The sequence below is a fragment of the Gopherus evgoodei genome, chromosome 20 (genome assembly GCF_007399415.2).
Source record: "Gopherus evgoodei ecotype Sinaloan lineage chromosome 20, rGopEvg1_v1.p, whole genome shotgun sequence".
Lineage (NCBI taxonomy): Eukaryota > Metazoa > Chordata > Testudines > Testudinidae > Gopherus > Gopherus evgoodei.
The window spans coordinates 9,542,699-9,554,066 of record NC_044341.1 but is presented as its reverse complement, the minus strand read 5'-3'; the positions used below and the strand labels follow the sequence as shown (position 1 = coordinate 9,554,066).

Here is an 11,368-nt window from a genome sequence, read left to right as displayed (position 1 = left end):
GAGGGTCCTGCTGGAAAAAGGAAGGGTCTGTCCGAGGTGGAAGGGCAAGGTCAGGGTCTTGGGGGTTGGTAGGACCCTGCAACGGCAGGCGACTCCAGGAGCTGGATAGAGCGGAGCGGGCTGGGGCTGCCGCAGAGACTGAGCCTGAACCCGAGGGGTGAGTCCGGGAGGTGGGCCTGACCCCTGCTGCCAGCTCCAGGCTCCCTGCTAGTCCTCTGGGCCACCCTGTCTGTCCTCCACTTGCATCGTCCTGAAGCACAGAGCCCCCCAAAGCATGGGGCCGGTCCCAGTCTGCCCTATGGATGGGACAGCTCTGGATGGATCTATCCTCCATGAACTTATCTAGTTCTTTTTTGAACCCTGTTATAGTCTTGGCCTTCACAGCATCCTCTGGCAAGGAGTTCCACAGGTTAACTGTGTGTTGTGTGAAGAATTCTTAGACTATGTTCCTACTGTAAACAGAGCCAAAGAGCTTGACATAGAGGGAGGTTACAAACAGCACATTTTGTGTATCCCCAAGTTACCTTAGAGGAGATCACTTATTTATCGAGCAGCATCTGCACGGTTGATAGAGGAAAGGGGATCTGTGCTTCAAAGTTTACAATCCAGGGCCCTATTCTACAAAGCTTATAGACACAAGCAGGGCCGGCACTTCCATTTAGGCAACCTAGGCAGTTGCCTAGGACACCAAGATTTGGGAGGGTGGCATTTTGCCGCTCTCGGCGGCAATTCAGCGGCGGGGGGTCCTTCCATGCTCCAGGTCTTCGGCGGCAATTCTGCGGCAGGTCCTTCACTTGCTCCAGAACCCGCCGCTGAAGTGCCCCGAAGACCGGGAGTGCGGAAGGACCCCCACATAGGGCGCCAAAAACCCTGGGGCCGCTCCTGGACAGAAGTCATTTTATGCAGGTGAGTTGGTCCTACTGAACTCAACAGATGTTACTCACGAGCATACGTTTTTGCAGGATCGTGGCCAAAAACCAGTGCATTTCAAACACAAGCTACATTGGATGGCTACATGAATATCTCAAAAGCCCTACCACTGTTTCTGTTAGGGTTGTCTCTGTCACCAGTTTAACTAAAGATATGCTCTTAAACTGGTTTAGTGAAACCCATGTGGACGCTATTGAATGGATTTAAACCCATTTGCATTCAAGCCAGGGTTAAACTCCAACCACCTCAGTTTAAACAAGATTTAAATTAAATTCAACCCACCTTCATTTAAATCACTTCAATTAAAGGAACCAGGTTCAAAACCAGTTTAAGAGGGTTCACACAGGGATTTGCACTGGTTCAACTAAACCGATTTAAAAGCAGCTATCCATTAAACTGCTCCAAGGTCTAATTCAGCCAAGGTTTCCCATTCCTTCTTCCCCGGGGCACTGGGGGCGAAGGTGTGGGGAAGGGGGACGCAGCAGGAACCGCTGGGGGATTTCAGATATTTCACACGTGGCTCGGAGTTTGCTAAGCTCCTGGAGGTCTATGTGGCTGGCAGGAGGTTTGCCCTGTGGAAGTCTTGCTCCCTGGGCGCCAGGTGTCAGGACAGGATGGAGCTGGGGGACCAGCAAGCTTCGTTCTCAGTTGCTAGGTGGAGTGCGCCGGGCTCCAGCGGGGGGCGGATGGGAGGCGGTAACTGGGCCATGGGGGGATTGGGGCAGCGGGACCCCTGCCTCGTCAGTCCCGAGCCCTCTCTCCGAGAAGGGGGAGGCTGGGCTGGGAGACTCGGGGCTGGAGCATGCCCAGGGGGTGCGCAGCCAGACCCTCTCCCCCAGGCAGGGCTGGGCCCGGCGGGGGGGAGGCGCGCGGTCTCTCCAGGTGCAATGCGCCCGGCGGAGCGCACGGGAGTGGCCAGCCGGGGGCTCTCTGGGCTCCCCGCCGGGCGGGCTGCCGGGGTATCCGGCCCCCGAGGAGGGAGGCAGCTCTGCAAAGTTTGCAGCCGGCCTGGCCGGAGCTCGCCGCCCCCGCCGGGCCTTTTGCACACGGGTCCCCGGCGCTTCACACGGGCCGCGGCCGGGGCCAGATAAAGAGGCAGCTGCGAGCCCGGCGCGGGGGGTGGCTGGAGCAGGGGGACCCTCGGAGGGGACCCGGAGCCGAGCGCGCCCCGGCAGGTGGGGATGGCGGATGGGGAGGAGAAACGGCACCTGCTGGAGGAGCCCAGCGACAGGTGAGGGGCAATTTCTCCCCCTTCAGTTACCCCCCCCAGGGGGGCAATTGTATTCTCCCGCCCCCTCCGCTTCTGAGCCTCCTCCCAGGCCCGGTAACAAACCCCAGCTCCCTTTCTTCCCCCATGGCACCCTCCCCCTACACCGTCCCCCAGCTCCCCTTCTCTTGCAAGGTATCTCAGTGCTTCCTCCAGCCCAGCTCTGCAGCTCCTGGGCTGGCCTGGCTCCCCCTTGCACTGTGGGACCCCAGGGAGAGAGCCCAGCCTTGCTGCAGCCTCCTCTCACTCATTCCAGGCCACCAGGCCCACATCTCCAAAGATATTTAGGTGCCCAGCTTCCATCAATGCCAATGGGTGTTAAGCACCTACCAAGCTTTGAGGATCTGGGTTCCAGGGCACCTGCTTCTGGCTCAACAGCTTCGCTGGCTCTGGAGCCTCTCTGCCTTTCTGGGGGGAGAGGGTGTCTCTGACACAGAAGGGCCCCCCAATAATTTGGTCTGGGGGACCAAACCATCAACTGTCTCCATGTGCTGCCCCTTATTGGGGGGAACTTGGAAGTGGGGGCTACAGATGGAATAACTGTGGTTCCTTTAGGGTGTTAAGGGGGAAGAGGAGGGCTTGCTGGGCAGGGAGTGAGTAATGAGTGAAAGAAGGAAGGGGTGGGAGTCTCATGCTTTAGAGCATCCATTCCTTCCTGGATGGAGGGGCGTTTTCAAGCAGGGGAGACTAGCTAGGCTTGGGCCAGGGCTTTCAAGAGTGACTGGTGATTTTGGGGTGCCCAACAGGAGATGCCACCAAGGGTCTGGCTTTCAGAGACAGTGCTCCAGCATGGTCTGAGAATTAAGCATCCTCAAGGTGGGCACCCAGAAATCCCTAGCTTCTCTTGAAAACCCTGGGGCACATTTCCTTTGGGGGGCTGGAAGGGAAGGGCCTTGGGCACAAAGGGGCATCATTTTAATTTCAATTGGAAATCTCGTTCCCCCTCTCCCCGAGTGTCTCAGCCAGCAGCTCCCGAGGGTGGTCAGTAATGGTGACTCTCTGCCATTCAGGTCCTATCTGAGCTTCTCTGAGAAGAACTTTCACAATTCCATGCTCAAGTACATTCCAGACACATCCTCCATCGAGCTGGGCCTCCCGGGGAACCAGCATTGTCATTCCAGCCGGGCTGCTGGCAGCCACTATGGTTCTGAAAAGCAGCGGGCTCGAAGGAAACTCTATATCGCATCCGTGATCTGCCTGGTCTTCATGACTGGAGAAGTCATAGGTAAGATGCCAAAATAGCCATGTCGTATGGCTTCCTTGAGCCAAGATGCTGGAACAGCTAAATTGGATGAGAGATTCTTCTCCACCTCCTCCCTAAATTGTTATGTGTGGCTATTAAACAGCTGCCGCGGTCTGTCCTAGAAGTGGTTGCATTTCATTGTTCAAAGAGCAAATCCCAAAAATATAATTGTGCATCTGGGTAAGGGCTTGATCCTGCAAGATGGGCACTTGGTAGGATCAAACCTGATCTTAAGCCCGTTGAAATTGGCGGCAAAAACTGCTATGGGGAAGAATTGGGGCCTGTGTTAAAGTGGCCGGGTGAACAGCATGATAGCCGAGGCTGCCCTTCACTAGACTGAAGTACGTAGGCTGTCTCAAAGTCACCTTTAGCGTGGGGCCATAGGGGAGGGATACAGACAGTCACATCAGCTCATAGCCCCACTGCTGGCACTAGGGCAGGCTCCAGCAATCAGGGGTTCTGCTGGGACAGACGCAACGAAAACCCAGCTGAGTATTTTGCAGCAGGCTCTGGTGATAACCAGGAGCCTCTCTGGTCTCAGGAGCCCACCATCACATGGACTCTGATCTTTCTTCAGGGTTTCCTCAGCACTGGTCTGTGAAGGGTGTAGGGGCAGCGTCAGTGCTGAGGATTCATTCTTTCTCCTCCGTGACTTCAGGGGGATACCTGGCCCACAGCCTGGCCATCATGACAGACGCAGCCCACCTGCTAACGGACTTCGCCAGCATGATGATCAGTCTCTTTTCCCTGTGGATGGCCTCGCGGCCGGCTACCAAAACTATGAACTTTGGCTGGCACCGAGCAGGTAACTTGCCGAGTGGATTCCCCTCCAGGGCTGGGTATGAAGCCCAGGTGCTCCATGGAAGAACAACACTGGGTGTGGTGACATCTAACAATGCTCCTTTCTGCTGCAGAGTTTATCTGAAAGGAAGGGAACTTCCTTGGTGTGGGATTTGCAAAGGCTCCTGAATGGAGCTGGGAGGGAGGGACATTTGCAGAGCAGTGGGGGATGGGAAAGATATCACGATCCGACACAAGTCCCATCCAGCCAACGCAGGCTAATCCAACAGACCCAACCCAGTGGAGCACACACCTGAATGCACAGAAATCATCTGCAGCTCTATTGCAGTAGCTCGAAGTGCAAGCTGTTTGCTAACTCCCCCGAGCAGTGGAGCCTTGCGATTGTTCCTTTTTGCTGCCCCTGTGCATCCACGGTTCCAGGATCGTTGGTACTTCTGGCTCTACGATCATTAGTGACCCCTGTGGGACCCTACCCCCGCAGACACCCATGCTGAGCCACTGGGTCCTTCTGGCAGCAAGTACTTCGCCATCACGTTGGGTCCGGTTGTAACCAGCCCTGTGGCACTCCTGCTGGAATGGGATGTTCCCCTTCCCTTGTTCTGATCTGGTATTTGGACACAGTAATTCCCTCCCTCCTTTAAAGGCCACCCCTACTACCGTCCATCTGAGGACGACCTGCCCAAGGTAGAGTTTGCTCATCGCTTAGCTACACTTCTAACCAGGAGAAGGGCTTTGCTGAAACCGCCAAGGAGAGCTTCCTGGGAAATGCAACAGCTGAAAGCCCGTGTGCGGGGTAGATTTCTTCCTCACCCCCCGCACTATCTGCTCAAGGGCAGGGAAACCTCCAGCTGCCTTTGTTCTCTAAATTCCCTTTAGTGCTGCAGTTGTTAAAGGTCTGTTCGCATTCTCTTTCCCAGCCTCCCTTTGTCTCTCTCTCCCTCTGGCATGTGAGACACCCGGTCCGCTTCGCCCCTCTCCATTCCCGGTCATCTCCATGGTGTTTCTCCGCTGTCGTCATCTTGACATCATACATTTTTTCCTAACATTGAGCTAGTGCTGTGAAAGGTGCTGGACCGCGAGCCTTGCAGACTGAGGCCTGGCCTGGGCTTAGGTGTCGTGCCGCTATCATAATTTCAGTTGGGGAGGCGCCATTTCATGGAAAGAGTTAAATCTGTACCGCCCCTCACACGTATGTAGCCCTGTTGGGGTAAAGATCCATTAGGCCGCGGCTAAACTCAAAAGTTGTATTGTTTAAACCATCCTGGGATAGTTGAAGTGGTACCCGCTTAGTATGGGTGCAGTTTTACCCGTATAAAGGTGCTGATCTAATAAATAGCTTATTTCCATAGGGGAAGATATAACGGCATCCACACCTGCAACTGTACCAGAGTAACCTGGTTTAAAAACGACACTTCTGAGTGAAATAAACTGGTACAAAATCTGTGCAGAGCAGACCTTGTTCTGGCATAGCTCATCCCCCTCCCTTACAGCTAGAAATGATACAGGGGTACGCACCTCTATACCAGCATCAGGGCAGCCACACTAGGCGGGGTTGTGTAGCTTTAACGATGCTGGGAGAGTGTACTGCCCAGAGAGCTGAAGTCAGAGAGGACACGTCAGCTATATTTCAATAATGGGCACTAGGGGAGAGTAAGGTGGTATAATTGACAAGCCGAGGGGCTGGAGGGGATGTGTGGATCAGAAGCAATTAACGATGAGTGTGTGACTTAGAATTGTTAAACACATTTAGAACTAGTCCATCTGGGGAAATTGACCAGCATAGCTAGAGTGGAAGAATCATTATTCTGCTAGAGCTCTGCCAGTATATTTCCCCTGTAAACAGGGGTCAATTCTGCACACACACCCCCAGCGCCAGCCCCCATATGCTGCTCCAGTGGTATATATGGACCATAAAGGAGTTGCAGTTTCCCCTGGTGCAGGAGCTGCATAAGGCCAACGGAAGCAGCTTGCCACAGACCCTGCTGTCTGTCCCTGGTGCTGGGGGAATCTGGGATCCTGTGCAGCCCTGGGGAGGCAGCTGTGAAGCCGAGAAGTCCCTGCATGAGGCTCTGTGGCTGCCATCTCCCAGTGTGGTGAGCGCTGGGTGTCTGGAGAAGGATTTGCTGTGTGTTTCTTGCTCTCTAAGCCTGTGCGGGCCGGGCTTTCTCTGCAGAGATCCTGGGGGCCCTGCTCTCGGTGCTGTCGATCTGGGTGGTGACCGGAGTCTTGGTTTATCTGGCAGTGGAGCGTCTGCTCTCGAACAACTACGAGATCGAAGGGGGCGCCATGCTCATCACCTCTGCCTGCGCTGTGGCGGTGAATATCATGTACGTCCGGCCAGGTTACTGGCCCTCGGCTGAGAACGCTCCGGGGCAAGGGGGCGCATGCGGGAAGGTTCATTCATTGCTGGTCACATTGCAAAGGTTAATCCCTCACACTGGAATGTTTCTTCTGGCCAGTCTGAAAAGCCTGCCAAACAGGCCATTAATCCTGGGATTAGCGGTCTCCCGAGGCCCAATCCTGCTCCCATGGGAAGCCCCTGGGAGTCTGGCTGTTGATCTCCACTGGGAGCAGGGGCGGGCCCTTGGTTGGTAGAATGCCAGAAGGGATTTTGCAAGTGAGTTTGGAAGTGGCTATGCAGGGCTCTGTGCTCCTCTTCACCTCTAACCCCACCTTGGAGCTAGTGTCTAAAATCTGGGCCACCAAGGATGCTCAGGGTTCTCAGCTGTCTCCTCTGCCTCTACTGGGAACTACCAGACAGGGGTTTAGTTTGACCCATGCGGTGGAGCATAGGACTGAGGATCTGAGCCTCCCTCTATGTCAGGGCTCCAGGCTGTCTGCAGGCCAGAGCATCTGTGGTTAGCACCATATGTCGCAGTCTGGGTCAGAAGCCGGTAGCGAGAGCAGGGTGGAACCGAGCGCTGAACCCTGCACGGGGAGATGGAGGGAAGGTGGCTTTGTCCCTCTGCAGGCAGGGCTTGCCTTGATTGGTGCAGAAGGCATGGGAGGAGGCTGTGGATTGAGGTGCCTCGCTCGATGACCTCGCTGCTCCATCTTTCCCCGCAGAATGGGAGTCACTCTTCACCAGTCGGGTCACGGGCACAGCCACTATGGCCATAGCCACCACGGACACAGCAAGCAGCAGAACACCAGCGTCCAGGCCGCCTTTATCCATGTGGTCGGGGACCTACTGCAGAGCGTTGGCGTCCTGGTAGCTGCATACATCATATATTTCAAGGTACGGGCTCTGTTGCCAAGAGTGTCTTGGGCGCAGAAGGCTGGAAACTCCCTGCTGTGCGATGTATGTGTCTTTCATCTGGTGTGGCATGGGAGTTGGAGCATGACGTGTGCTGTCCCAGGTGGAGGAAGGAAGAGGAACTCCTTTGGCAGGAAGGTGTGGTCTGAGCACAGGACTGGGAGCCAGGATTTTTTGCACTCTTATCTTTGCTCTGCTGGTAATTCCCTCTCTGTCCCTGAGAAAGTCACTTAATCTCTCTGCCTTCGCTTCCCTGAATGCCTTGCCCAAGGACACAGAGGAACTTAGTGGCAGAACACAAATTATATATGGATTTTTTTTAATTGCATTTCACTTACTTCCCCCACCACAAAAATGCAGCCACCTCTGGAATGCCATGCAGCAGCTGCCTAGCAGCATTGCACAACCATGTAGGATAGGAAGTGAGGGATTCTGCTTTAACTTGAAACTTCCGGGGAATGCAGAGATGTACTGTCCAAGTTAGAACTTAGCTGAGACACTAATGCTGATGCCCCAGTTCTGTGCTATAGGGTTGTCCACACATGGTCAGGATCTCTGCTTCTCTTCTCATCAGAAAGGAGGCATGAGGTCCGGTGACGCTATGCTGGGGCATTAGGTCAACAACTCAGGCCAGGTCTATACTGAACACTTTTGCCAGCATAGTAATGTCACTTAGGGATGTGATTTTTATTTGCAACATTATTATACTGCTCAGAGTTTCACATGTACAGTTAGACTGGCAAAAAGGGGGATAAGAGATCCTGAGACACTTTTTTTTGACAGTATAAACTGCTTCTACACGAGGATGGTTTGCCAGTAGAGCTCCGCTGGCAAACCCTTTCTGGTGCAGACTAGCTCTTACTCAGAGGAAACTGTGCAACATTTTGAATTATTGGCACCTGGCTGTTCCCTGATGGCCTCCCATCCAAGCAGTGACTGGGCTGCACCTCTGCTGAGCTTGTGATCTGCTCAGCGGTCACCACACACGGTGTAACTACAAGAGGAAAATTGGAATTTTCATTTGGAACGAAGCTCAGTAGCTTAGGAAGGAAACCACTTAGCATTTTGTAATGAGATTACATGGCCTGTTTGAGTAAGAGGCATTTGTGAGCTTTAAATTAAATACACCAAGTAACAGCTTTCCTCCTCCCACCAGCCAGAGTATAAATACGTAGACCCCATCTGTACCTTCCTGTTCTCAATCCTGGTCCTTGGAACGACGCTGACCATCCTCCGGGATGTTGTCCTTGTGCTGATGGAAGGTAAGGAACTCTACAGAGCAGGGTAGTTAAGTGAACGATTGGTTAACCTGGTCCTGTCGCTGTGGTGTGTTCTCCCGTGGGTTACAGGGCACCTCCGTTTCCTGCTGATGTGCGGCTCTGACCCTGTGTGCCTCTTGCTGTCTTGAAGGTACCCCAAAAGGGGTGGATTTTAACAACGTGAAGGAGATCTTGCTGTCCGTCAATGGTGTGAAAGCTCTTCACAGCCTGCACATCTGGGCCCTGACTGTGTCGCACCCGGTGCTGTCAGTCCATATAGCTATCAGTAAGTATCTGCCCTGCCTGCCCATTAGAGAGACAAGGTGAGTGAGGGAATATCTTTTATTGGACCAACTCCTGTTGGTGAAAGAAACCAGCCTTCGAGCTCTTCTTCAGGACTGTGTCGGTGAAAGACACGAGCTTTCGAGCTAACAGGAGTTGGTCCAATGAAAGATGTTTCTTCACCCATTTGTCTGCTAATATCCTGGGACCAACATGTTTACAATAAGGCTGCACACATTTAGGACTTGATAGAAGTGCTCCCATTGCTTCAGTGGCATTGGATTGTACCCTGGGTCAAGCACTCTTGGCAGAAAAGCTGTTGGCAGTGGAGGATCCTGGGAGATTCTGCGATGCTTCACTGGCTTCGCCTGGTTTTGCGTCCAGCTCTGAGCTCTGCTTAGATTCACCCTGAAGCTCATGATCCGTTAGTACAAAATTGGAGCCTTTTTTTTTGGTGGCTTTGCACAAGTTTCCACCCCAAGAGACCTTTGTGGTTTGGCTGGATTTTGCGTAGTCTCGCTTAGATAAGAGAATGTGATTCTCTGCCCCCCAAATTATACAGTTTAAGGCCCTGCAAACTAACTGATTGGTCTAGGCAGATCCGGCTAGTGCACCCTGGGAGGCTCAAAGGCCAGGTCTTTACCCCATGACGTGACCTCTCCAGCCTCCATGCTTGTGTTCGTTCCAGATGAAAACGCCGACGCACAGACAATCTTGAAGGAGGCTAGTTCCCAACTGCAAGGGGCGTTCAACTTCCATACCACCACCATCCAGATTGAGAACTACTCGGAGGACATGAGAGACTGCCGGGAGTGCCAGAGCCCCTCTGACTGACCATCTCTCCACACTGGGAGGCATGGGGGGGGATTGATGACCACCTGTGGACCAACCGTCCTGGGAACGCTGCTACCTCAGAGCGCCTTTGCTGCTGCCCAGAATAAGGACGAGCCGTGGTCAAGTGCCCGTTTGGAGGCAGCAGGATGCCAATCCCTGGGGCATTGGGATGAGGTGATATGACCATGTTCTCTCCTGCACTGTCTTAGAGAGACCGTAACATTTTCTTTTCTTTTCTTTTTATTTGACTTTCATCCCATCCCGAACAGGGAGCATCACTTTTAATATTCTGAAAATAAAGCAGCTCAAATGACTCTGTCCCTCTGGCTTCATGCTCCGTGTGAGAGGCATGTCCACTCCTCGGAGTGCTCTCGTCTGCTTGGTTTGCCATAGGAACATTGGGAACGTCTAGTCTGATCCAAGGGGGCCATTTCACATTTTGGGGGCGATGCAGCTTTAACTAGGATTCCAGGGGCTACTTAGGCACCCGAGAACTCTAGGTTTTTTGCAGCTAACAACTTAGAAATTAGCTGGCAGGAGCACTGTCTCCAATTCCTATATAAAGAAAGAAAATATATATATATACAAACACCACTTAAAGCCATATTTTAAATGTATATTAAGTTTAGAACAATCAGGCAATAATACAGCAAGATCATCCCAATCCCAAACCCTGAGTTAGCCGTTTTGGAGCCTTAACGCAGATATCAGAAACGCACATGTATACTTTGTACGCCCTTTAGTAGAGAGAAAAAAAATCTGCTCACTTTCTGTAGCAGCCACTGTTCTGGCCATAACTTGCTCTATTTTAGTCAATTGGTTTGCACTCCACTAAAAACACATTTTATTTAATTTTAACTGCACTTTTTAGCCCGGCAGCCCAAGCCCTGTGAGTCCAAGTCAGCAGCCCTTTGATTGCAGTGCAGACCTACCTTAGGGCATAGCTAATGACCTCCACCAGAATAAACCCAGGCCCCAGCTGCATTGTGGCTTCCCCCAAAGCCAATCGTCCCTTTCCATTTTCTTTCCCCTGCAAACTTCCACTTCAAAACAACCAGCAGTGAAAAGCCCCCCCCCCCGAAAGCACTGCAAAGAGGGACAGATGCCTGCAATCCATCGCTGAGAGCAAAAGCTGTCCAGCCCCAGCTGACAGTTGTGCATGCAACCCCCTGCTCCACGAGAGCTGAGCTCGTGATGCTGCTGCAGGCAGCTGTTGGCTTTCTGACCTTGCTGGGATTTCAAGCAGCCCCATTCTCCCAGAATGAGGACGGCCCCCTTGTTTCCCGAAGCTCTGCACCCTTCCCCATTTTTTGCACACGCTCCCTGAGAGAGAGTCACTGGGGGCCTTATGGGGGATTGGCAGCCTTCCGTGTTTCCTGCAAGATTCTCTGCCTGGATAAGCAATGGCATCGATATCCGAATGTTAAGGAAGTGAAACCGGATGGACAGATGGGAAGTGATTATTGTTCAAATGCTTCACACTGACAGACAGAAAA

At 53.0% G+C, this 11,368-nt stretch overlaps 1 protein-coding gene across 1 annotated transcript; it reads left to right on the top strand.

The window, feature by feature from the left end:
- Positions 1 to 2,094: 2,094 nt before the first annotated feature.
- On the top strand, positions 2,095 to 10,186 carry SLC30A2 (solute carrier family 30 member 2). Its single transcript, XM_030539040.1, has 8 exons — positions 2,095 to 2,161; positions 3,208 to 3,422; positions 4,099 to 4,245; positions 6,415 to 6,568; positions 7,308 to 7,479; positions 8,654 to 8,759; positions 8,908 to 9,042; positions 9,727 to 10,186. The coding sequence occupies exons 1-8, from the start codon at positions 2,112 to 2,114 to the stop codon at positions 9,870 to 9,872; spliced, it is 1,125 nt and encodes a 374-aa protein (XP_030394900.1). The 5' UTR covers positions 2,095 to 2,111; the 3' UTR covers positions 9,873 to 10,186.
- Positions 10,187 to 11,368: the final 1,182 nt, after the last annotated feature.